This window comes from Crocodylus porosus, unplaced genomic scaffold (genome assembly GCF_001723895.1).
Source record: "Crocodylus porosus isolate Cpor-Errol unplaced genomic scaffold, CroPor_comp1, whole genome shotgun sequence".
Classification (NCBI taxonomy): Eukaryota; Metazoa; Chordata; order Crocodylia; family Crocodylidae; genus Crocodylus; species Crocodylus porosus.
In genome coordinates, this window is record NW_017728931.1 from 117,381,845 (window position 1) to 117,409,450 (window position 27,606).

The 27,606-nt window shown below is 40.8% G+C and overlaps 1 protein-coding gene across 1 annotated transcript in view; it reads left to right on the forward strand.

Annotated features, from left to right (window-relative positions):
• The window catches only part of CERK (ceramide kinase), a 66,615-nt gene that overhangs the window by 20,124 nt on the left and 18,885 nt on the right, over positions 1-27,606 (forward strand). Inside the window, exons 2-7 of the mRNA XM_019543503.1 lie at positions 1,453-1,563; positions 3,677-3,799; positions 7,095-7,220; positions 9,592-9,655; positions 14,779-14,924; positions 24,569-24,643. Of these exons, the coding sequence (XP_019399048.1) occupies positions 1,453-1,563; positions 3,677-3,799; positions 7,095-7,220; positions 9,592-9,655; positions 14,779-14,924; positions 24,569-24,643 (645 nt within the window). The remainder of the gene's footprint in view (positions 1-1,452; positions 1,564-3,676; positions 3,800-7,094; positions 7,221-9,591; positions 9,656-14,778; positions 14,925-24,568; positions 24,644-27,606) is intronic.

Here is a 27,606-nt window from a genome sequence, read left to right on the forward strand (position 1 = left end):
GTGTGGGGCTTTTTTTTTTTAAAGTGCTGGGAGGAGAGGCAGGGAAAGGTCAGCCATGGGGGGTTCTCCCACGGCTCTCCTGGCTGTGCCTGCCTCTGCCCAGGCGGGGGGAGCTGCAGGAGAAGCCCCCATGGCTGCCTTGCCTGGCCCCATCTCCTGCCTGGCCCCAGCCTCCCAGCACTTAAAAAAAAGAAAAAAAAGAAAGAAAAATCCCTGTACTCACCAGCTGTAGCAGCGGTGATTGGGCCTCTGAGGGTTTGTGGCAGAGCCCCCTGTGGAGCACGGAGCAATGAGGGGTAGTGGGGATTGTCTCCCTCCATCTCCACTTGGTACCCGCACAGCAGCTGTTGCATCGTGCGGATGCAGAGTAGCTTGGCAGGGTGCTGTGCACTGTCTGGGAGCTGGGGCAACTTTACCTGTCGGCCAGAGTCTGGCACCACTCAGCCCCAGCAGTCCCAGATCCCAGACAGCACACCATGCCCTGCCAAGCTGCACTGCACCTGCACCATGGGGCAGCTGCCATGTGGGTACCAGGCGTGTGGGGGTGATCCTGGCTGCCTTCCACTGCCCATGCTGTGGTGGGGCACTCTGCCACGAACCCTCAGAGGCCCCGATTGCCACTGCTACAGCTGGTGAGTGTGACAGCTATGGGACTTCTCCCATGACTCCCCCTGCCCGGGGAGAGACAGGCACAAGCAGAGAAACCATGGGAGACCTTGCAGCCACCTGACTGTGTCTGCCTCTTCCCAGCCAGTCCAAATCTCTCTGACTCTTTTCCAAATAGATTTGGAATCTTCGAATTTAATGGATCTCCCAATTCAATTTGGATTTGGAGATTCGGCCACCAAATTGGGCGGAATCTCCTCCAAATTGAATCAGCAACCAAAGCTTTGCACAGCCTTATGGTGTGGCACAGGGCAGAACAGGGAGGAGATAGGAAGCACAGCAGTAGATAAGGCAGAAACCAGAGCAGGAGATCAGGCAGAAACCAGAGCAATAGAACAGGCACTAGAACAGCAATAGAAGGGGTGTCAGAGTGATACTCAAAAGTTAGCTCCCACTGTGTTACTGTACTTATGATTTCTTGTAGTTCCTTTCTGAAGTCTTGAGTATCTCCCACTGATAGACAAGGTCTAACAGGGTCAGTGGCAGTTTCACTGTTCCCAGTTCTCCTAACTTTAGGAAATGCATTTGTTACATGTGTTTAAAGTTGTGTGTGGCTTCTACTGATCAAGGCAGCCTTAGGTTAGTGTCATCCCAAGAAAGGACAAGTGGCAAATAGGAGTTTGCCTTCTATTCCTGACTTAGTTGCACCAACTTTTTTCATCGTTTCCTGTCTGATGTTCATTTACTCCTTACACTATATATGAACATATAACTTACACTAAACTTTTGAAGCTGTTTTAAGATTCTTCTTTATTGTTGATATACATGGATTTTGTGTTTTCACAGAAAATGTTGTTCCAGCCTCTGAGATCATTGCTGTAGAAGAAACCGAAATTGATAAGAAGCAATGTGATAGCGGAAAATGGCAAAAAATGTCAAAACCACATGCTTTCACAGGTATAGTAACTAATCCTATTCTTGAAATCTAGTCTATAATTTAGTCCTGTGAAGGCAATTAGGAAAATTTTTAAAAGGCCTTCAGTCTAAAAGGAAGTTATGAAAAGAGCTTTTATAGAAAAGAATGTGACCAATAGCTTTCTTTTACTATTAAAAAGCTTTAAAAAAGACATTTTTAATTATCTATGTTTTTGTATTTAGTTCTGTAATTTAATCATAACCCTTGCTTTATTATACCTCTCTCAACAAGCAAATAATTGTAGCATTGTAGAATTGTAGATTCTCTACTACTTCGCTAGGGAATTGAATAAAAGCTATTGGGAAATGAGTCCTAGATAAACTTGGCCAGTGTCCAGCTTTTCTGCCAAACTTGAGAATTCTCACGTATTTTGTATGCAGGTACTTCAGTCATATATTGAAGTGGGGTCTGACAGTAATCCAGCCTCATTAGCAATGTGATGTCAACTCCTTTCCCCTAACCCCAGAAAGGTGGCATGCCCAAACCTTGTGTTGGAGGACTAGAGTCCGTAGACAGGCATGCATTTTTACTGGTAAGAACTTCAGAGAAATTCTTACAGGTAGAAAAATAGGCTAGGGGCTAGAGTGTACATGCATTTCAGCCCTTTTGCTGGCGAGCTATGCAGAGAAAGTGCGGCAGGCTGTCAGTAGGCAGCTCTCTGGGTTTTAAGTCACCTCTTTGACAGCCTACATGGGGTGCACACAGGGTGGCACTCCATGCTGAAGGTATGGGGAAATGGGGCCATGGAGAGCCTCTCTACCTTTGGGCCCCAGCTTTTAAATTGCTGTGTACGCCACCCAGCTGGGCAACATGTGGAATTTAAAGTGGCAGGGCTGTGAATCAGGGTGGTGAGCCAGAGAGGGTAGTATTTAACGCCTGGGGACAGAGAACTAGAATGGAGGGAGGTGAGGTAGGTAATCTTCTAGCTCCCAATTGTACCTGGAAAGTTCCAGGATGGCTCCAGCTGCAGCTGCACGTGCACCTGCCTTTCTGCCCCCATCCTCTGGTCTCCTCCAAACTATACCTCCAGATTGAACTGGAGGAGTGCCCTGGGCAGAGGCTCTTCTTTCTCATCAGGAGCCCTCTAGGGCTGGAGGAGGGTTTCCAAGTCAGGAGAATGGCCCCTCATACTGCAGGCAAGTTTACTGGTGGGATAGGGGTGGGGTTCCCACAGGTTTCCATGACAGCTTGACTCTGAGCACTGTCTCTCTCCTTCTGTTTCCCTTGGACAGCAGGAGGAGAAATAGATACTGGGTGTCCTCAACCCCCAAGAGAAGTGGGCAGCCATTCAAGTTAATACAGGCAGAGAGAGTTCTTCTTGGTTGGAAGAGGTAGAACTTTCTTGTGAAAGATCCTTTTTTTTTCTTCTGCAGGAAAGCCTTTGAATGGCTGTATGCTGTCTTTGTGCTAGGAGAGGCTGTTCTCCTGGCGCAAACATAACGTCAGTACTATGTGGCCAGAACATATTCTTCAAGACTTTAAGTGTATTTATTACTCATGAGAGAGACATTTACTTCCTGGTTCTCTTCCCCTGTACGCACATACTACCAGAGAGGACTAAAATTGACTTTTAAAAGGTTTTTTTAATTGCACTCCATTCCTTTAGTCTCTCTGTCATCTAGTGTGAAATGGGAGAGTCTGAGCCCTATGCATTTTAAAGATAGTTATTACTTGAACTTTTCAAACTTGAAATGATGTATTTTTTTTCAGAACAAAAATTCAGGCACATGGATAGAGTAGCTTTTGCATTTCTCAAATCACTTCTGTAATTGGTTTCTGGAAAAGGTAGTATTTCTTGTTAAAGTCCACTTTCAATATTTGAGCAGTAACTGTAATTTGAACTTAAAAGGAATTACTGTGATTATGTTTTTTGTTATCTGGTGATGTGAAACACATTTTTGAATACTTTTTATATGAAAGTTTTCATTCCTCGTCATTCCAATAGAAAAATGTTCCAGGAAGGAATGGTCATAATTTTGTACCCATTAATGCCTTTTCGTTATGTTTTAGTGTTTAAGTATGAACACAAGCTACAAAAAGTGCATTTCAGACTTCATGCAAAACTTATGGGATTAAATTGACTTCTTTTGACAGTGCATTATGTTAAAAGAGCACGAAACCACCGCTGGCGGTGCAGTGAAATAACGTTTGGGTGCATTGATGAACAGCTGTGTAACCAGTGGATACAGGCACTTAAAGAATTACTTGATTCACAGAGTAAGTTGAGTAAATTACTCTAATAAACATTATATTCAAGGCACATGAAGTAGGTTAGTTAAGATTTTGACACATCTCTTAGAACTATCTTTTATATCTTCCCAAGGAAGGGAATGTGGAATTGGCTTGCAGCCTAGCCTATTTGAAGTAGAATAATAGGCATGGAGAAGCTTTGCATATGGGAATGCTGGCAAAGGACCCTGACCTCTATGTGTGCAATATACAGGGGATTGTGCTGCCATATAACCACCTCCCCTAACTTTATTAGCTTCAAACATACACGCTGTCTTTTCTGCCTTCCCACCCTTCTTCCCTCATACTTCTCTCGCTGACTGGAAAGCCAGTGACGTAAGGATTATGCTTTTTTGTGTGTGGTTGTACAGCGCTTAGAAGCTCTTTTGTTATCAGGGCCCCATCATGCTAAGTTCAAGTCAAATGTAGGTATATAGTTATAGTAAATTTTGTCAAAGCTTGGGAAATGAAAACCTATGTCTCTTACAAGTAACTAAAGATGTGCTAACTTTTCCTCCCACAGTAAACCAAGGTAGTATCCACATAAGTGTCATCTTCATAGTGCTTGCCAATTGCTGGCTGTTTAACTATTATGTTTGAGAGAAGCTTTCTGTCCCTTATAACACAAATTCGAAGAATCATCATCAAATCATAGAAAAATTAGGGCTGTTTAACAGGTCATCTAGCCCCACACCTGGATACAACAGGATTATTTCTAATCTATATCATTCTAGGCAAGTGTCTAAAGAAAGCAAAATCACTCCATTTGTGTATGCTCTTATGTTAATTGTGAATTTCCTTAATGTACAAAACTTTAATATTAACTTAATTCTAATTTTGAGAGATCACTTTTTAATGACTAAATTGCTTTACTACTACTAGCCATGAGCTGTCTGGAAGCTACAAGGTTGAACCCTTTTTCTTCTGTAGTTGTAACCCAACAGGGGTTAGCAGATCATCTAACTTGCTTTCACATATAACTCAAACCATGGCATTTAATCCAGTTGTATCTCTCTACTTTATGATTTCCATAAGGCTTCTGGAGCTGGTACATACTTCCTTGACATATGCCTGGGCAAGACCTGATATTGTCAGCCAAGTTTTCCTTCTCAGTTAAGAGAACTGCAGTATTTCTGTTTTGGATGTAACACATACAGGCCATGTATGTACCATGAGAGGCTGACTGTGTGGTAGACCAATACTACCAAACAGTAGCGTTGCATGGCAAAAACTGCAATACAGTGTTAGTGTGCAGTAGTATTAGGCTGCTGCGCAGTAGCATCATAAAAGTGTTTGTTGGCACTACTGCGGAGTAACTCAGGTTACTGTGCAGTCATTTAGTACTCGTGTAATACTAGTACTTGTATTGAGTACTTGTTTATACAAGTACTAAATGACTGCAAAGTAACGACTGTGCAGTCAGCATCTCGATAGGCTGTTTAGCAATTGTTCCCTGGCTTGCTGCTTCATTGTGATGAAACTGCACCTGAGAAATGAAACAAGCACAGGCTTGATCATGGCCAATGAATTCAACCACTATAAAATATCTAATTATGCCATTCCAAATTACAGTAGAAGCACTAAAGGAATAAATCTAGAGTAGCTAAAAATATGAAGCTATTTTCTTTCAAAAAAGAAGATAATCTTTTTCACTGGAATTTTTTTAACCACTTCTGTCTTGGTTATTGAAACAGATGAGCCAGTAAAAATAATCCCAACTGAATCTATACAGAAAAAAACTCTGCAGGGAGAAGCAACAGCAGTGCAGACACAGCTGGAAGCTGAATGGCCCCAACACAGTTCTTCTGTCTGCACCTGTATCAGGGCTGTGCTGCTTTCAGCTGTCCCTGTGCTGCAGCTGGGAGGTGGTTGTGGGGCTGGCAGAAATGGCTGTCTACCCCCAACCCAGGTTTCTGATGTGCTGCCAGCCATGTCAGGCTGGAGTTGGGTTGTTCTGACCCACAGCTTAAAAGTTCCCAACCACTGCTGCAGGATATCAACTATTTTTACAAGAAAAGAATGTATGTGGTTCAAGGACTATCATGAGGTCAGAATTCTGTTTCTAGCTCAATCAGGTTTCCTGTAGAAGTTTATTTTTCTTTTAAAGTAGGGATGATTTATAATAACTATGTTAAAATATGGAACTCTACTCATACTTTACAGAAACATTATTCTGTATCTACTAAACCCCATTTGAGGTGTCTACTAGAATAACTCTTTGTACTGTGTTCTCTGCCACACACGCATACTCTCCAATTGAATCCACTAACTCAAACGTCTACCAGTGCAGTATGAAACTGTGGTTGAATAGACTTCATAGATTCATAGGCATTAGGGCTGGAAGGGACCTCGGAAGATCGAGTCCAGCCCTCTGCCCCAGGGCAGGAAGTCAGCTGGGGTCAAAGGATCCCAGCAAGATAAATGTCTAAATGTCTCTTAAAGGAGTCTAGAGAAGGCAGTCTGTTCCAGGCCTTGGTGGCTCAGATAGTAAAGAAGTTTTTCCTTATGTCCAGCCTGAAGTGGTCTTGGAGGAGTTTGTGACTGTTTGACCTAGTCGTCCCTTGCAGTGCTCTGGTGAACAGGCGTTCCTCCAGATCTTGATGTACACCCCTTATAGGGAGCCACCAAGTATATAAGGGGTGTACATCAGGATTTGGGGGAACACCTGTTCACCAGAGCACCCCAAGGGACAAGGTCAAATGGTTACAAACTCTTCCAAGAGGACTTAAATTTATTTTATAGTGAGATAGATATATTGGAAATATTCCTGAAGTGCAACACACAACTTTACAACATTTTCTTACCATTTTATCCTATGGCAGATGAGCATCTCAGTTGTCTGCTACTTAAGTTGTTTTCCAGAATTCTAATAATACCTTATATCCAGAGAGATATCTAATATAACTCACCTTCAGATAACATTCAGTTTCTGTGTACACTGCTACTCAAGAAAAGTCATTTTTCTTTTTTGGATCACCACCTTAGTTTTATCTTGTTTGAAGCTCTGCTGCCACTAACTTTCATTTATCTAGTGGAAACGCATTATAAATAATACAAAACATAATGAAAGTAGTATGAATCACATGCTTTTCTCCATAAGGAACTTGTCTAATCTGCTTACTGTAACATTACAAAAATCTTTTATACCCATTGCCTTTATTTTTGTATAACTTCTTACAGATATTTATATTTTTATAAGGAATTTCAAACTGTTAATTATGAAAAATGCCTATTTTATATATAGAATTGCTTACTATTGTATTTCTTGGTTTCTTCATGACAGAGTCTAGGCCAAAGCAATTGCTTGTATATATTAATCCATATGGTGGAAAACGGCAAGGGAAGAGGATCTATGAACAAAAAGTGGCTCCACTCTTTCATCTAGCTTCTATCTCAACTGATGTTGTTAGTGAGTAACCAGTGTTATTCTTTAGTCTCTTATTAATTTTTTCAGCATAAATGTATCTTTTTTTTAAGAACACAGTTTTATCAATGAATAAATCTTTGAAATTAAATAAAAACAATTGTTAGCTAGTGCATCTGTATTACTGAAGTTCACAAATTGCAGATGATATAAATTACATTCTTATTACATTTAGTAAATTGTGATAGTTCTGAGCAGTAAAAGGTCTTTATTTTATGAAACATCCTATTCTTTTCTCTTTGGCTAGGGACAGACATTCCAAAAGCCCAAGCCTGAATTGATTCAATCTTTGCAGGATAATCTAACCTGCAGAGAGTGAACTGGTTTGCAAGTGGATAGATGTTCAACACATCCCTGCAGCGGCTCAGGCCAGAACCCCGGGGACACTAGACCAGCCCTTCCCTTCCAATGGGGGAGCTGAGCTGAGGGGGGTGTGGCCAGGCTCTGGCAGGCCCAATTAGACTGAGGAGGAGTTTAAGCCCCCCCGACCTCAGCCTGCAGAGTTTGGAGGGTGGGGCATGGGCAACTGGTGCCTCCTGAGTCGGGGGGGGGGCACTTGCCCACCCCGCAGATGGTCAGCTGCCAACCTGCAAGTGGCAGCAGTTCACTGCTGGCACTTCTGGGTGAACACAACTGACTGCGGGGGGACTGTTTCTCCTGGCACCCCCATTCCCCCACTGGCGCTCTCGGGGGGACACCAGCACTCTTGCCCGCCCCCCCCTGCCCAGGAACGCTGGCTGTCAGGGGGTGCAGCAGCGCTCTCAGGGGGTGCATGTGCACCCCTGTGCACCCACTACACCTTTCCACTGGGGTGGGGGAAGAGGGATCCTTTGCTGGTGTGGAGGGAGGAAGAGGAGGAAAGAGCTCTGCCCATCCCAGCAGCTCCCTGACAGCTGGGAGCAATCCCCACAGTGCTGCCTGACCCCAGATGGAAACTCTTCCCCCTCCTCTCTCACCACTCTGGGGTGTGGAGGGGGGCTGTATTCAGTGATTGGGGGGGGCTTTTCCCCCTTCTCCTCCCTCCTCCTCCTTCTCTTCCTCTTCCTCAGCACCCCCCTGCGGGGCAGGGAAGGGGGTTCTGCTCCATGCTGGGGGGGGTACTCTTTCCCTATCCTCCTCCTCCTCCCCCCACTCCTATTGCCAAGGGACAGGGTAGGGGGGAGCTCTGTGCTGGCAGCCCCTCCCTGGCTCTGGCACTGGCATTGGCACTGGGACTACGCAGCCAGGGTGCAGAGAGTTGCTGTAACATCTGCAGCCGCAGCGGGTGAAGAGGAGGGGAAGAGTCCCCCTTCAGGGCCTGGCAGCCTTGCATAAAGCCCCTCACCCCTCCCAGCCCTGGGAGGTGGGGGGCAGGAGGAGGAGTAGTCCACCCTCCAGAGTCCCTCTTCCCCACCCTGGGGGGAGCAGGAAGAGGGAGAAGAGTTCCCCCCCTCAGTACAGAACAGAGGCCCCCTCCCTGCCCTGTGGAACAACTGCCCCGGCATGGTGCCTTAAGGCGAAGGGAGCAGGGAAAGGGGTGAATTCCTTCCTTTGTCCCTTCTGGTCCCTTCTGCCCTGCAGTCAGGGTCTGCCAGCCCTAGGGGCCAGTGCTGCAGCCCCCTCCCCTCTGCTTCCCAGCTGACAGGCAGATCCTGGCTGCAGTGGGGGAGGAAAGGAAGTAGGGAAGAATTAATCCCCTCCCTGCCCACTTTGCCTTAACAGGGCCGTGCTACCTGGTGTCTCGCCACATGCTGTCCCTGCTCTGGCTAGAGAGCAGAGGGGCAGAGCCAGTTCTGCTCTGAAGCAAAGCAGAGCCCTGCCCAGAAAGCATGCTGGGATGATGGTAAAGTCTGATTTAATTTAAACCAGCAAGGGGTCTGGGACAGACATTGCATAAACCAGTTTGAGCCAAATTGGTTAAGTCTGATAACTACATTCAACTAGGTTTATCTCAAACTGGTTTATGTGCATTGAATGCCTGTTCTGTTACAGGTTTAAACCAGTTTCTGATCACTTAAACTGGTTTATGTGTAATGTCTGTCCCTAGCCTTTGTGTGTAAAGCAATTTAAATCACACCCTTTGTTTATCCTGATGATATAGTTACTAACATACTGGTTCACAATGCAAGCTTTTTTATTGATAGTTAAATAAAAACTTACAAAAATTAGGTTTAATAATTTCCTTATGTAGTACATGCATTTCTCAATTCTTTCCTTGCTTTAAAATCTTTTGAAGTGAATTACTTCGGTAAGCAGAGACTTTAAAGTAGTCTTGTTTTGGTTGGCAGTTATGTTCATTTCATTATTTTAAGTTTGTGGAATTTAACTTAATATGAAGTCTTGCGTGAATAAATATTTGTTTTATTTTTCTCTGTAGTAACTGAACATGCTAACCATGCTAAAGATAACTTATTTGAAGTTAATATATACAAATATGATGGGTAAGTGATTTTATTTATATTAGTATTTTTCCCAAAATATGTAATATAAGGTTTAATAACATTTTTTCCCTCTAGAATTCAAGTAATACACTCACTACTTTTGATATTTAACGACATTATTGGAAAAGCAGAGTTTGTGAATTGATTGTAAACTTAGATTGAGAGAGTTTGTGAATTTAGATTTCAAAAGCAATAATTAAAGTGCTAATTTAGTGTCTAACATTAATGTATTTAGTTTTAAACTTGCCTGAACTTCATATGCTCAATCAATTTTACATATATTTGTTCATCCAACAATTGGACGTACTACTTGCCTCCTAATCTCCCCTAAACAAACTTCTTAAACACTGGAGGCTTGGATACTTAAGTATTTTACATCAAGAGTTTTCAGTTGACTTGGGTTACTGTTTAATATTTCATATTTGTATATTTCATTTTAAAAGCCAAATATTGAAAAAGTTTAGAAACTATTAAATTTATTTACCTAAAACCATGACAACTTTGAATTTAAAACTACACCCAGTAATTTTGATTCTATACAAGGAAAATGAGAAATTTGTTATAATGTTCTGTGTGTGGAATCTAATTATTGGAGGGTTGTCTTATATTTGTGCTCCCCCCCACTGTGGGAGACTAGCAATGGGGAAAGCATAGGCAACACGGGGGGCACAGTGGAGCATGTGCCTGCCCTGAGATTGGCCACTGCCAGCTTCTGCGGGCAGTTGCCACCTCCCATTGCTGACATGGCTGAGGGTGGTCCCCACTGACAGTGCAGGTGGCAACTGAGGGCAGTTCCTGCTCACCGCCCTGGTGCCCCCCCAGTTGCAAGAGGCACCAGTCATTCATGGTGGAAAAGCAATGGTGGAGGGGGGAGGCAAGCAGCCTGACTCCTTTGTTTCCCCCTGTTCGATTCCTGACCTGCGCTGTCACCAGCTGTGGACCCACCACAGATGCTGTTGACTCAGTGGCTCCTGACTCCAGATAGCAGCAGCTAGAGTTAGAGCCAAGGCAGCCATCTGCCTCAGGTGGGGCAGTGGCACATATGCATGCTTTTTTAGTGACAATGCTCAATAGATTATTTTACTGCTCATTAGCATAATGTCATGGTTTTTTACATGTTACTTTAACACACAGCAAAATAGTCTACCATGCACTGAAGCGCACATGTAGATGTGCCCACAGTGTGTTAATTATAATATATAGTAGGAAATGCCAGTGTTGCAGTACTTTGGAAATGGATCTCTGGGTAGGAAACCTTTTCGAAGCAGAGAATATAAAGTTGGATGTGTGATATACATTGAATGAGGAAATGAGGTGATTACAAATTGTGGCAGTAGGGAATTGCTTTTATCCTTAACTGTCCATCTCTAGACTTACACTTCTGTCTCAAGAGGAAAATTTTACCAAGAGTAGTAATATTGGCAGGATTCTTTTTTGAGACTTACTTAACTTTTCATATCAAACTAAAAAGTAATGTTTTAAACTGGTCAGATTGTGAGGTTTTTAAATATTTTGCAAAAGCCTTAATTAATCCAGGACACAGGGTCTCTAGAGGCTATCAAAACAAGCTTGTCTCCTATGAACTTAAGTAAACCTAGAAATGGTGAGAGAGACCTAAATCTGGGTACAGGGAATGGAAGGACTTTGTTATAGTCTCAAATGTTTGGCATTTAAAATTCTGGATTTAGAAAAGCTGAGTGTTCCAGGTCATTTAGAGCACAAAGCCTAAATATTGTAGGCATTCTTGAAAATCTCCCCTAAAAAATAACTGGCATACGACACTACTTTGCTTGACCAGAATTCCACTTACTGCATCTCTTCATGCATAAGGTTGAAGCTAGCTTTCAATTACTGTAGTTTAGCTGCTTCAGTTCCAATATATAGGCTTGAACTCATAGCTTCCTTTTTAGTAAGGTAGCTTTGGGTTCTAGTTTTTATGCCTGTGGAAAGGGAAGCTGTATTTGGCACACTATAAAATTCTTTCCTAATTCATGTCCAAAAATCCTTACTCCTAAGTTTTTCTCCATTGTGTTTACAGAAAGAGTAGTAGTGACTAAAAGGTAGCTCCTAAGGAGGCTTGGAATCAACCCCTAGGCAAGCCAACCCCAGGATTTCCTACAGAGTCTTAATAAGAAAGGTTGCTTACAGACATGGGGGCAGGGGGACAGGGGAAGCAGCACTCTACTTTCAGCTTGGTGTGCCCTTTCACTGAGCACAGCACATGTTCAGAAGAGCATCACATCAGTTTGACCTGGTTCATCCAATATCTGTATAGCTCTCATGCTTTACCAGGGCTTTTTGGCACTTCATCTAACAGCTAATTGAATATAGGGTGCAGCGTGCAATCTGTACAGATGTTGGGCAAGCTGGGTCAAACTGATATGCTTCCTCTTCTAGTAAAGTACTGTATTTTTCCTCCTCTTCCTTCCCCCCACATTGTTGGCACCTAGAAAGTCTACAGAGAGATATCTGTCTCTATAGCTAAATGGCATTAAAACTTTCAGATGTGATACAGCACTAGATTTTAAGTGAAACTTATTTGTTATAGCTCAGAGCAAAGCTTGAACCAGGTGCGTGTAGGGGGATAGTGTTTTTTCCTCAGTGTCTTGCAGTAATTCAGTAAATACATAATATGTACCATATTTTCTTGAATATAACACACCCCAAAATAGAATATGTACCTTATTTTTTGAGAGGTAGAATGAAGAAAGTTTGCTTTCCAGAGTTATGGTTGCATAGAGTAGGGACAGAGCCCACTCTTCACCTGATTCACTCTCCTTTTCCTGAATAACTAAAGCTGAAGTCTGGTCTTCATGAGTGGATATATGATTTTGAAAAGAGTTTGTGCTAAAGAGACTGTGAAATAGAAAGACCAGGAGCAGCTAGAAGATGGCAAAATTGCTCTAAGGAAGTTTAGCTTGGCTTGCAGAACATCAAGACCGTTAAAAAGGAGAGACAATAGACAACATCTGTAGATCGAGGAACAGTGAGCCATTAAGTCAATTGACTCCCTCAGCTACCTGAACAGTAATACCAAAACTGGAGCACTGTGAAGCAGGAATCAGAGTGAAAACTAGCTTTAAAGCAGTAAAACAGCATATATCCAATCTTGGTCTTGCCAAGTCATTTGTTCCCTCTGTCTGGGAAGCCCTGACTTCTTTAGACTACATCTGTGGAGTGTCTTTGTTTTTCTCTCCTTAGGTAGTTTCCAATAAGAGCAGTTTTGAGAAGACTTGTAACTGAGTGTTTAGTATTTGTTTTGATCTCCTGTCTCCCAGATTTGGAAAAATAAGGCTTGCAGGTTGGAGGCAGGATACAGGGTGCTTGAAGCTTTCCCCATAATCTTCCAGGTACATGCTTGAGGATGGTTATCTAAATGAACTGTATGGAATTCCTGTTTGTTCTTTCCACTACCCTTATTCCATAAGACCAGTATAGTCTTATAATCCACCAGAGTAATACAGGAGTAACTTTCTCTTCACTGACTGGATCACTGAGGATGTCCTCATCCATCATAATGCTGAAATGAACTATCAGTGCCTGTCAGCATACAATGAAGTTTTCTATCCATTACACAACATCCATTTGTTCCACCCACATACCCACTACATATGTAGCTGCTGTAGATCTTCATCTCTCTTCTCCACAACTTTCCCTTTTGGAAAACCCCTCCCCTCCTGTATTTGTCACATCCGTACTACTCAACAGCATTCTCCTGCTGAAATAGCTACAAAATGTACAGTGCTATGAGATGCCAGTTCATGGAACATTTAGAAGTAGTAGCAACCCTAGTAAGGAAACTTCACTTAAAACTCAGTGCTTTCTACACTGGCTTTCTGACCAATGTAGTCAATGTAGTTTGAGTCAAAATAATACTATTGAGATTAATTTCAGCTCTTAGACACTGTAACTGGCCGTGAGGATTAACCTTTTGGAAGAGAGAGAACATTTATGTAGTGCTGACTCTGTACCTGCTGTTGAGGAGCTGAGTAATTTTGGCTTTGATTCTAAACCCATTCCTTCCATCCACCATGTCAGGGATCAGATTTTAAATCAAAACAGGAATTACTTAAGCATTTAACTGGCCATAGAATATATTTTAAGGGAGTTAGTGACTAGCTATACTGTCTTCTAATGAGGCATAATAAAGCTCAGCTTTAAGAATTTATCTCTTGCTTTTTAAAAACAAGCTGTTTGACCTATATATACAGCAAGCATTGTTTTGCTCTGTAGGACTGGACCCCTGTTTAGGAACAAAAGAAGTTCCTTATGGGATAAATGTTACTTGTCTATAGCATGACTCAGTTTCTCTGCTCTATTCCAAGAGTTGGATTGGTTTGCCAATGAAGCAGTACAATGATAATGACAGAATTTAAAATGTATGAATCAACAAATAACATGAAATATAGCATAGCAGGACAATGGCCCCTGTATACTGAATGATAGAATGAATTTTATTCTGATCTGCCCCGTACAGTGCCTATTTTCCATTCATGTCTGTTTTGTACAGATTGCCAAACATGCAAAAGTGGTATTATGCCTATGAAATAAATTCAAAAGAAATTAAAAAACAAAATCAAGGCTCAGCCATAAGCAAGCATATGACTTTTTGCTTTGGAGGCCATTGTATGTAATATTTATATTAAATGATCACTGTCAACCTAAGTATTACCATTCTGTCTGCAGCTACATGTTAATTTACAAGATTTAAAAAAGGTAAGTTTAGAAAGAGAAGCTTATTTCTGGTTTGTTCATAAAGTACATTAGGCAGTTCTGTGTACAGTCCTGTTTCAGTGTTTTGCTTGTATTGTTAGTTTCCACTGATGTTTGCCTGTGTTTTTGCACCACCAGGGGACAGAAATGCAATTTTAAAAAGAGGGGAATACAGTTGAAAAGCTAGTTGAAAGAGACTGAGCCTGTTTGTTTCCTGAAAATGTAGCTTTTTGTTTTGTGTGTGTTTTAAATTTAGTATTTTGAGTTGACTATGTCCACATTTATGACTAATAAAGGCTAAGGAAAACAAAAGTGACTTTCTCTGACAAGTTTATATGTGCTCTAAATAAAGCATTAAATGTGTTGTTTATTGATTGTTAGCATGCACTCTAATTTGTGTTTTCTGGCAGTATTGTATGTGTTGGTGGGGACGGCATGTTCAGTGAAGTGATGCATGGTCTAATTGGAAGAATACAGAAGGATTCTGGCATAGATCAAAATAATCCCAAAACGCCGTTAGCCCAATGCAGTATAAGGATTGGCATAATCCCTGCTGGTAAGATTGAAAGAGGGTTAACTTTAAGTTTATTTTATTCCTTTATTAGCTTTTTGTAGCAAAGCCTACCTCTTAAACAGTATGAATAGTAATACTCTATGAAGATGCCCATGGAAGTTTAGTGTCACAGTATACCTAGTATAACACTACACTCTTTTTTGCAAGTGGTTTTTATCAAGAGAAATCAACATTTAAGTATGCTAATGTTTTGCTACTAGAGGTGCTCCCTTGCTTTAATGTGCTGGCAAGCACCAAAACACCACCAAATGAGAGAGATACAAACCCAAACTAACACATCAATCTGGAAGCACCAGGGAATAAAGTCTGTTCATTAGAAGCACATCTACTAAATACTTTGTTCTGATGCGAAACTGCCTGTGACAAGGGTTGGCAATGTCTTCTAGTGACGAGAGTGTCTTCAAGTCCAAGCAACTGCCACAACTTTCTACTAAGGTGATATGCTCATGGAAGAAGGTCCCCCTCTCCTCACTAGAGTCTATACTGCTTGGCCACAGCAGGCCACAGGCAGAGTCCCCCTCTGACAGAGCGCCAGACAGTTGACTGCAGTGTGATACAGGGAGAGCCCCCAGTTGCCAAATGCGGAAGACATGGCTAAACAGCCGTGGGTTGCTGACCCCCACCCCACAACATGAAGTGGAAAGGTAGTACTTTATTTGAAGGCATCATTTGTAAACTCCATGCAAATAGTGAACTCGTGCAACACTCACACCTCCTTTCTTGCAATTTCTATCACAATCCAGACCATTGTTGTGTAAGTCTACAGGTTCCAGACACAAGTGCACTTTGTCCTTGTTTTGTAGTTAAACACCCTCTGTTACCTCTCCTGTATGCCTTCAAAACACTAGTCAATACTAGTTCCCTATTGTAGTCACCTTCTTAGGCCTTTTTGTCAGTGACTGGTATTGGTCAGAATTGTTCCCTTGGAGTTCAGTCCCTAAGTAACAAACTGGTTACACCAACAAATGTTATCTGAAAGGATTGCTTTCTGTGGTGCTTGAAAGTTAATGACCCAGATAGCAAAAAAGTAAAGATCCCAAAGGGTCCCCTCAAAAGAGTGATCTGATACTTTGGCTTTAGTACAGGGGTCAGTATTAGTAATGAATAGGGATAGCATTAAAATGACAGGAGGTGGGAACAAATGTCCAGGTAAGGCACAAAACTGACTTGTTGGACTGATCATTTATGAAACAGAATTAAAGAATGGTTATGAGACACAGATCACTTGGTGCCATTTAAAAGTAAAATCTCTGAAATTCTTCTTTATTGTACATTGACAATACATTTCTCCTTGAATGAATGAATATATATGTGTGTGTATATATATATATTTTCCCCCTCCTTTCTTTTTTTGGTTAGGGAAACTTTCTACTGACTTGAATCAGGTATTTTTCTGTCTAAGTTTCCAGGTTTGAAAATGCTAATCTACCTAAACAAGGTATGGTTAACTGCCATTTAACACTGCAGTTATGCCTCTTTCAAAAGTGGAGGAAGTAAGACTTTAGAAAGAAGTTTACCTTCATGATATAAATGGATTGATTTATCACCATTTTAATTTAGCTGTATATTTTAAGTTAGTATCTGTAAAAAATATCTTGATTTACATCAAACAGTACTTAATGTCTTGGATCACTTCCTTGTGCTATATCCTTTATAGTCGCTTTGTCATAGATGAGAGAGCTGTTGCTTTCTTTGTTGTCTGCTGTATAGTCCAAGTGATCTGTATGAATATATATTACATACACTAGTCATGTATTACTTGTAAGGCTGTAATTCATGCAAATAATCACATAACATATATTTTTAGAGATTTTTAATTTTGTCTCTGGATAGTGATTCTGGAAAACATTTAATTAACATGTTTAAACCTAAGGGTTGTTTGTTTGTTTTTTTAATATCTTCTGAAGGATACCCTAAAATGAACATACTTTCTAGTATACATTTGGGAAAGTGTGTATGTTGGGCTTTTTTTAAATGTAAAGCTATTTCTTCGCTTCTCCTTTCCTCCCTACCCCCCAAACAAAAGAAGGAAATAGATGCAGAGTATATATACCTCCCTGATGTTTTGACTAATCAATTTGATGTACAAATCTTTCACCTCTCATTTTGAGGCGCTCCTGCATGCTGAAAGCCAGATGCCAGATACATCTTGTCCAACTTTGGGAAAGGTTGCTAGAATTCTCTACAGCCCTTGGTGAAGCCACTGACAGTGGTACTTTACCTGATTAGAGTTTCTGTAGCTCACCCACTAGGGAGCGGCTGTGCACCCAGCATTATCTTATGCTGTCATATTGAAACATGAACATAGCTGTTAACTTCTTTGAAAAAAGCAAGGATTTTTTAAAGTCTTTAATTGGAACAACTGTATGGTTGGGAAAGATGTTATATGCTCTCCCAAGCTTTCTGACATGAACATCTCTCCCAATCATATGGTTGGTACAGTCAAAGATATCACCAAAAAGCCTTATTTTTCTCACATTTATGGACCAATATGGCTACAGCACCACTCGGACTTCTCTGACATACAGACAGTAATATTGACTTCCATACTGAACAGTTCTTCATTTGGTTACAACACGTTTTCTGCCTCTTTTTGTGTATCTTAGGGGCAGCTATGGGGAGACTGTTAGCTGTTTTTGGATTTTCAAGTACTTCATGTCTGGCATGACACAAGATTTAAGTTATGTATTGCAAATGCTTCAAATGAGAATTAACATACTGAAGTAACGTATGTTCCATCCAGTTTGGGGACAGAATGAAAACACTATTAAATGGTTACCAAATTTTGTGCAGGCTTCCCAGTGGGCATATCTACATGTGTGCATTTACTGCACCATAACTAAAATGACTGCACAGTATGGGCGCACGTGTGCACGTGCACGCCTGCACTACGCGGTAAATATGGTGACTTACACTGACTTGAGCATACATTTGATACCTGCATCGTGCAGGTATCAAGTTTACACCTGATTAGTTACTGCATAGTAATGCATGTATAGACTCCTTACTGTGCAGTTACACTGTGTATGTGGACTGATTTGGGACTAACTTGAGTCCCAAGTCATTCTACACAGTGTTAATGCGCTTTAACACCTGCACATGTAGACGCTGGCCTAGTCCCACTTCCTGCAGAGTCAATTTAAGCCAGCATAACTGGGCGTGTCTACACATGCATTTACTAATAATAGAAGTTGTCTCGGGGAATTCAGAATTAGCTTCAGTTGATGCTGAAATGATTTAGGACTAGAAAATACGAGTTGTAGAAGGAAACTATTTTAGCTGAAAATTTGTACTTAATTAACTCTGTTTTTATGGGAAGCTTTTCTCCCAAAAACTTACTTTGCATGTTTGCACCATTTTTGTATTTATTATACCTGTCCATTACATGGCTAGTAAAAGGATCTTAGACATCAAGTACTTTTAACCCACATGGCTTTTAAGGAAATTATTTTTTTAAACACCATTAAAAATCAAAACTGCTGTTTAAGATGTTAATCAGTAGTATATTATGAACAGTGAACAATTTTGTATAATTAGTGAATAAGCATGTGTTGACTTCTGACCACTTGCTCATTTGTTTTCACAACTATCATATTTCTTTGGTATGTCCTTTGGTTAAAAGATCACCAATTATACTTCATTATTTAAGGAATAAATCAATATAAAAACTTTTGCATTTACTAGCATGAATAAAGCCTACTGTTCAGACTGCTGCTCTGGCTGCTGAATTTCCATATTAATTAACTGCAGTTGTCCTACAAATCTGACCCCATGAATCAATATGTGCTTGTCTATCACAACACTCTAAGTCTAGTTCACTGTCAAATAGTAACAGCTTGATAAAAGGTTTTTACTTTGATCCATTTTTACTCCTCTGCAGTCCATTTTGGACAATAAGATTACTTTCTCTTAAGTGTCATCCAGCAGACTCGAAGAAAAGCGAATGTGGTGTGATTTTTTTTTCCCCCCAAAGTGGAGCTGTATCCAGAGAGTGGTAGTATTTTTCATAATTTTTAAGGCCAGATGGGAATCTCAGATTGTCTTGTCCAACTTTCTGTATATCATATGATATATGCCATTAAGTATCACCTACCAATTTCCATAATAAGTCTAAAAACTTTACACTAAAGTATTTCAGTCCTCAGGCTAAACTAATTGACTCAGGAAAAGAATAGGAGAAAGCAAAGTGCCACCACAGTCTATGCAATGACAGAAAGTTGCTCAGGGAAGACATGTTCATATGATTTTTGTGGTAGGTGGGTGATCCTTGCCTATCCTTGAGAAAAATGTACTTCCAAAGAATCTGAGCGTGGGGACAAGACTCATCAGCCAGACATCTAGAAAAATGACTTGCTGTGTCACCTTAAAGCTTTAGTTCACATAGCTATCATCCTACCTTTTTGCTGTGTCCAAGCTCAGATACTTAAAAGGAAGGCAAAAAAAACACAAAACATCTAGCTATTTAAGCATTAGGGTTTTTTTAAAAAATGAAATAAAATAAATTCCTTCAGGATCCTGGCAGGTAACTGGCTAAGGTTGGATTTCTCTGACTTCAGCTTCTATCTTTTTGCTTTTTTTTAGCAAGATTAAAGGTCTTGGATATGGAAAAAACAATTTTAGGTACCTATATGCAGTAGCTAAGTGACCTCTTCTAGATAAGCTGCGTAAGTTGAGCATTTATGGGTCTGGTAGTAAAGCTTGCTTTTAAGCCCCTGGATCATTGTGTGATGTTCCTCTCAACTGTATTATTTCCATGCCCTGGAAATAAGGTCATCAGACCTGGCTGCTGTCTTTTTGTTGTAGTAATACTATTACTGTATACAGTAGCAAGATCCCTTTCTTGTTTCTAGTGTAATTCCTTCTTCCATACTTCTCTCTTTCTTTTTGCCACAGCATTGAACTGAGGTAGTTTATAACTGTTCTTTGCTGCAGGAGGCAGAACAAAGGCTTCCAATTATAGCAGAGATGATTTAGGTTAAGTATCAGAACTTCCTTACTATTAAAACAGTGTGGTAATGGAATACAGGGCATGTTTACACATGCTTGGGGACTGAAGAGGGGGCATTTTCATTTGAGCAGCTCCAAGAGCTTTAGTTAAAGCACCCCCGCTACCATTTGGAAGCATGGGGATGCTGATGCATGAAACGTGGAGACTGCTGGAGTGCACTAATTAGCATGCTCCAGCAGACTCAATTAACCGAGTCTGTTTTGACATGCTGTAATTACAGTGCATCAGAGCAGCTTCCCTGCATGTCTACAGGGAAGTTGTGGGTCTCCTTCATTGGAGGCTTTCAAGCAAAAAGTGGACAAGCGTTGGATAAAGATAATTTAGGAAGAGCCTTCATGGAGGGGCTTGGGTCAGATGGTCCTTTATATCCCTTCGAACCCTACAACCCTGTAGGGATCCCTGCTTCTCCTAAGCTACTGCTTACCAAAACAACTGGGTACAACTTACATTCTTGGTTCCACAATGAATTGCACCGCTTTTGGCTGTATTGAAACACAGTTGGTGGGAATGTAACATTTGAGCTAGGCCATTCATATTACTCCTCATAGTAACATGTCCTCATACCTACTATCCTAGCAATATTCATCACTTGAAAACCAGTTAGCAGCAAAGATTTGATTAACTGGATTAAATAGCTTTGGACCAAGAGAAGATACCTAGGCAAACACCTTAAGAAGAGCTTGGCTCTGTGGTTTCTCCTCATTAACTAGGTTTCTGAGATCTGTCAATAAACCAGTTTAATCTAACACATGCCCTATTGATTTTTATTTTTAAACAAATGCCTTGAATTATGTGAAATTATGCTGTTGTGGTACAAACTTCAGTTTTCCAAGTCTTGTAGCTGGCTTCTGCTAAATGTTCAATAGGGTATGGAACTTTCTTCCAGTCTTTGGTAGGGGAGATAACAGGGACTATGCCATACAGAGAATGGTTTTTCTTGTTCAACAATGCCGTACTTCTGAAGTGAAAGGAAGTGAAAAGAAAACATAAGTACTAGATTGAAGTCAATACATTTCTCCACCTATTTCTTATCATGTAAAGTGGGCATGCAACTTGAGCATTCTGTGTGTAACTGGTGTTTACAATCCAGGATGCTTGTGGTATATCTGAAAGTAGGCAGGTGGACTGAATGGCATTCTTCAAATTGCTAGAGTAAAGCTTGAAGGAACACCTCACATAGGTGTATTAGGTATAGTAACAATGGCCTTAAGTATTTTGACACCTAATATTAGATGCTCAGTGCCCTGTGTGTTAATCCAGAGCCACCTGTTAGGCATGTAGGCTTCTTATGTAATGTCTGGTGAGGTAAGTGCCTCTGCACAGAATGGAATGTAAAAACTCCAGGATGCTGAGCAGGGAGCTGCCTAGAGCTGGCAGTAGGTCATGATGAGCACAGTGGCAGATCCTGAGTCCCTCCCTTTGTAGCCTAGATATCCAGCTTGGGGCTGCATGGGAGGTACATCTGAACACTTGGGATCCACAGCTCTGAAAATGGCACTTGCAAGCTTTCTCTGCAAGAGCTGAGGATGGTAGAGTCTTAAAATATGACTGGATGAGGATATAGTGCTAATGGCACCTCCTTTTATAAGCTAGCCTAGTAATTAGAGCACTTGGTCAAGAAGTGGGAGACTCTGAAATTCAAACCCGTCTCTGAGAAGATTGCCTTATCAGCAGACTTTACACCAGTGATTCTTAACTGCTGTACAACAAGATCCTTTAAAGGGTGTCATGGGTGCTACACAATATTAGCACTCTTAGGTGTGCAAATACCAACACAACTCACAAAATAAATCCAGAGATTTCAAATGGGAATCAAAAGTGTCAAAAACATTCTGACCTTTTGTGCTTCTTGTGAGCTCTTTGCAACAGAAGAATTGCTCTTATTACTTTTGCATAGTCAAAAAACAAAAGCTAAGAGCTGGCATTATCCAGCAGGTGCCTTGAGTCCAAGAAGGTTCAAAACCACTTCTCAAGTGGTTGGGTAGTTTCCAACTTTCCTGTGGACACCAAGAAGCCAAGAGTTCAAAATTCATTGGGTTGGAAGGACAGTGACTAACCTGAGAGGTGGAAGTTCTCAGTTCTGGTGAGTTGGCCCAGTCCTGCATGACTCCCAGATAAATTTCCTAACCAGTAGACTACAGAGTCATTCTCTCACTTGCTTTTTATCTCAGCAGATCTTGTATTCGTTGTTGGACAATGGCATTGCTTCAACAGGAAGGGATGGAACATGCTGCTATCCAACCTAGTTAATAGATTAATGATTGGAGCATGCCCTTAGATGTGGATTTTAATTCCTCAGAGCAGGAAGGAAACTGAATTTGAGTCTCCTGTGTCTTGGGCAAATGCTTTAGTCACTAGACCATTATATAAATGGACGCCACAACCATCTTGTCCTCTGGCTGCATTTTGAAAGAAATTTTTAGTTACCCATGCATTTTGTGTGATTCCTTATCCTGAATAAGTGCCTTAGAGAATGCTTACCACATCAAATCTATCCGGGGACCTTGAGCAGAGAAAAGGGTATTTCTTTGGGATTACAGTCAAGCTTGTACTTTAGTAGAGACAACATGCTGTTGAGTCCTGTTAAAACTGAAATGCTATTATACAAGTGAAAAAACAGAACTTTCTGTTGGGAAGCAAATGATGTATTCATGAACTTAGGACTTCAGGGTTTGGTGGGAAGTGAGTTGGGGATTTTCAAAACTGCGGTTTTGGATTTAAGCACCTGAAGTAGGACTTTTTGGATCTCACTCTGTTCCTGGCAATTTCCTTCTCATTAATGGAGTTAATTAGTACATGAGACGTACCAGTGCCTTCTGAATCACTGTTTTGCTCTAGATATTATCTAAAGCACTGTTTTGTTCTAGATAGTTTGAGCATAAGGTTATATTTTTATGCTCAAATTAAAAGCATGAAATCTATAGGCAGAAAATCAAAATACATATTTTTCATAATCTAATCTGGGGTGTTGATTCATAGTTATGGTTATAAATTAATCCTGCAATCCATTTGAAGCACTAGATGTAATATCCATTTCATTTAATGTATCTTTTCTATTATTTTACATTTGTATCTTTTAACTCTAAACATACTAGTGTGGGTTTGTAAATAACCATATGTTACACATGAAGGTACGCTAAATTGCTGAAAATTTAAGGGATGCTGTTATGTTGCTTTTTTCAATTAGATCTTTGTTTGCTGCATTATAGCTCAACCCTTAGATGATTGAAATTGAAAAAAAATGTATACATTTTGTATTACATTAATTGAAAGACTGAAAATAAACTAGAGTCATTTTCTGTCTTGCACTTACTCTTCTATTCAGTTCTACTTGCATCTGTATATGTTAGTATGATACTAGAATTCCCCTCTTTTTCAAGCTCCTGTAGAGAGGAATGTGGAATATAAATAATTTTCTCTGATCTGTATAGAGCAAAATTTTGTTCTCAACAGTTCTATTTTGGAATGTTAAATATATCTAAAACTGCTTTTCCAAGCCAAGATACTTTCCTAATAAATAAACCTGCATCTTTGTAATATTCCAGTATATCTGCTAAATTGGTACCACTGTGATTTTAGTATTTCACTTTGTTGCAGACATTTTTACAATGCAGGTGTAGAGTTATTGACTAGTTAAACTGTCTGTATGAAAGTAATTTTACATTGTCATAACAGTTGGTGCAAAAGAAAAAGCATTTTTATTCAGAGAAAAGATTAATAAGACTAAAGGAATGCTCTAAACAGAACTGATTGATCATATGAGTGAGTACAAGTATAAGTTACCCAAGTCTGTTATCTTTATTGCACATTTTATGTAAATACCTGTCTGCTTGCTCCTCAAACAAAAATAAGAAATTTAAGCAAAGCTGACTGCAATGAATAATAGTAGTTAATGTATTTGTGACTGACTAAACAATACCTCTGTGCATCCTTCAAGATTGCCTGCCAGAGTGAATGAGTCACCATTTTTCCCCATGTGTATCCACAGAGTAGGAAAGCCTGTATTGCAATCTTGAAATTTTTTCTTTGAGGAAAGATCTGACTACACTTCCCCAGTTCCTGCTTTCAACATTGTATAAAATGCAAGTGCTTAGACTTTGTGCAGGGAGGGGTAAAGTTTATTGCCAGACAAAATTAGTGTTCTGATTTTAAGCATCATAATTAAATGTTCATATCCTACTGTTGTTTGGTTCTATTCTGTTTGTCCAGGGGTATCAAACTCATCTGGCCCTTCAGGCTGGATCTAGCATACCGAGCCAGTCTGGGGCAGGAGCTGCCTGCAGTGCAAGCCCCAACTATGTGCGGAATGTGACACTGAAGGGGGCATGCACGCCACATGTAGTGTATAGGACCAGACTGGGACACATACCATGTGTGGCTCATGGAGTCAGGGCCAGAGCCAGCATATGTTTCATGTGGCACTTAGAGCCGATCCAAGACCCACCAGCAGCACAGTGGACTGGATTATAGGGCCCTGCTCTGACATCCTTGTATTTGTCCATGTTAAATAAGGGAATAAAATTAAGTGATAGGATATAGCATTTTTATCTGCACCATTAAAAGGACTATTTTTGTCGTTATTAAAAGATGGAAAATGAAAAACATATTCATTTTACAGGTTCCACAGATTGTATATGCTATGCAACCGTGGGCATTGTTGATCCAGAAACATCAGCATTACACATTATTGTAGGTAGGTATTTGCCTCACATTTCACTACCTTGCTGTCGAGTTCATTAGAATATTCAGAAATCACTCATTTCTCTGTCAGCTTTTTTTTTTTTTTACATATCTAATAATATAGTTCAAATATATAGGATAGGAGGTCATATTTACTTCCTGTAGGTAAAGGCACTGCAGACCACACACAGCACACATGCACCCATTCACTGCGCTGCTAATTCACAGCGTGGTGCCAAAATTTGACACAGGGAGATCCCAGTGTCAAAAAAACCACCACTAAAAAGCAGTGTAGCACACATCGCAGCAGAGTGCATCACCAGAAACAGAGCCTGGCCAACCAGAACCATGCTCTGACCAGCTGCTGCCCCAGGAGCTCCCTGGGACCCACTGCTGCCCCAGGAGCTCCCTGGGACCCTAAGTAAGGCTGCTGGGGCCAGCACAGGTGCTGGCCTCAGCCTCTCCTACCCCACTCAGGTCAATTGTGTGGAACAAAAAGCAGTGGCACAAATGTGACAGAGCAATGGGTCAATGTGCTGCTGCTATTTATCCCATGGGAAACATATGCCCCTGCATGTGCACGCTTGTCTGGATGTGCCTGTAATGTGCTGAGTGACACATTGCATCAAGTGCAAGTGCAGTTCAGAGTGCTTAGCAAACTTATCCTTAAGTAAATCTTGAAGTTTCTACAAAAAGGAAGTCTTTTAGACTCTCCAACATTGAGAGATGAGAGCAGGACATAAACTATGAAGAAGGCACTAGAGACACCAATACTGTCACCAGTGTCAGTGCAGAGAGCTGACCCAATATTGAAATACCTCTGTACCAAGATATACCTCCAAGGAACCACCTTGGAACTAGCCCCACATGTAACAACTCCACATGCAAGAAATACGGTTCTTCCTGGCAATGTGCTTATTCATTGGCACAGGAGTTGCAACAACCCTGATACAATATACTTTATAATAAACATCTGAGACTTCAAGCCACTCATAGTTCCCCATTCAAAGACTAGAAAGAATCTCCTGTTAAACTGGAGGAGTCCTATGGCTGGATCCCAACATGCCCTGAATCAGACAGTAACACATAAACAGAAGTGGACAAATGAGCCACAGCCTGTTCATTATATGTTATGATTTACCACTGTAGAAGAGCTATTTAGTGTATCTTAAAAAGAAAAAAGGTCTGTCACCATGGGCGTCAGGACTCCCTTACCAGAACCAAAGGGACTCCATTGCCAGGGAGAGGACTTGATCAGAAAACACTCCGGTTCCTCTTTCTACCGAAGGAATAATTCCTTGGAGGAGACTGTCACCTCAGCTCCAAAACCAGCCATCAATAACTACAGAGTCTTGCAGAACCTGGTGTTAATTGCTGAGGCCATGCTGTCAAGTTCATCTTAAGAACTTGAAACAATTGTATGTGCATCTGGGACCAGGGACATTTGAGGTATCTGTGATCCACACAGAGACCAGTTTAACCAAGGGGACTCCAAATGATAGATCTTAAAAAACTGGACCCCTTTAGAAGGGTGATTTATTCATCAGCTTCCCTTTTTGTGTCCCACTATATTTGGCTACGAATATTTTCTGATGTGGGAGAGGATAGTTTCCTTCATACTCTAAGACTGTGTTGATGGAGTGAAAGATTGACCTACTCTCTAAAACAAAGAGAAGATGCCCACCTATTCCTACAGTAGCCAGCCAGAATGCCTGTCCAGAAAGCATGCCCTTTATACAGCTGCCCTCTGTTATGCATCCCAGTGACAGCAGGTTTGCTGTGGGTCTCAACAGCCAAAATCAAGACCATCCTAGAATTACCCTCCAGGAATCACTTCACCTCATTCTGTCAAGCGTGGTAACAGGTGGCAACCTAAACTATTGCCATTCCAAGGGGAATGTCATGATAGCAGGCATTGCTAGTATGTGGAAAAATGGGCCAGCATTGGCAAGGAATATGAACAGCAGCAAATTAAATAATAGTGGGGAGCTGCTCTTGTTACCCAAGGCTACTTCCTTCCTACTTCAGCTGCATAGAGCCTATGGTAAGATCCATGCTGACTGCAATGTCTTGAAGAACTGCAGATGTGGTAGGGCAAGTAACTGTTTTCTCTTTTGTATTTGAGAAATGATTTATAACTTGAAGACTACAGTGTAATGCTTAAATATAAAGAACTGAATTTTACAGGTGATGTTAATATTAGTATTTTCTGCTTTTCTGAGTGCTTAAACATTGGAATTCTAAGATTTTGTCCTGCAGTATGTTGACACTGATGGTGCTGTTCATTGTGTGTAAAGTGAAGTGGACATATTTTGTCTAAATTAGTATATCTATATTTTGTCTAAAACAGTAAATGAATTGCTAAATTAATTACAAAGTAAATGAATTACTAAATACATTTTGTCAGGAGAGAGACCTGACAAAGAATGTCTGCCATTGAACACTTATTTACCTTTATCACTACTACAGAGTTGGTCCAATAAAATATATCACATTGCCTCTCGCATAATTTATGGACCATCTTGGCTACAAAATCACTTACATTACCATCAATTTATGTAAACATTTATATTTAAGACTGGCGTGATACAATATAAATATTAAATATAACAAATCAAAATAATTTGAACAGCTTACAAAATGGTAGCGTTCAACAAGTTGCTGAGTTTGTAAAGATATGGCTTTGATCTGCTTTCACATGACCAATTTATTACTGTGTTTTCCATTGCCCCATTGTTCTTCTTTTGTCTTATTTTTCTTTTTCAATAATATATGACAGGACTGTCTGTCACGGATCGCCCCGCGAGCGGCCGTGAGCTCGCGAGTGCCCCTTTGCCGTGCCAATTAGGGTGGTCTGGCACCCTCTACTCGCCCGCCACGTCTTTGCTGTTGAGGTTCAAAATGGGAGGCTGCCTACTTATACCTAATGGCACCTTGATGGTATCCCCTCCGTTCCAAAGTGGGGTGTACTCTCAC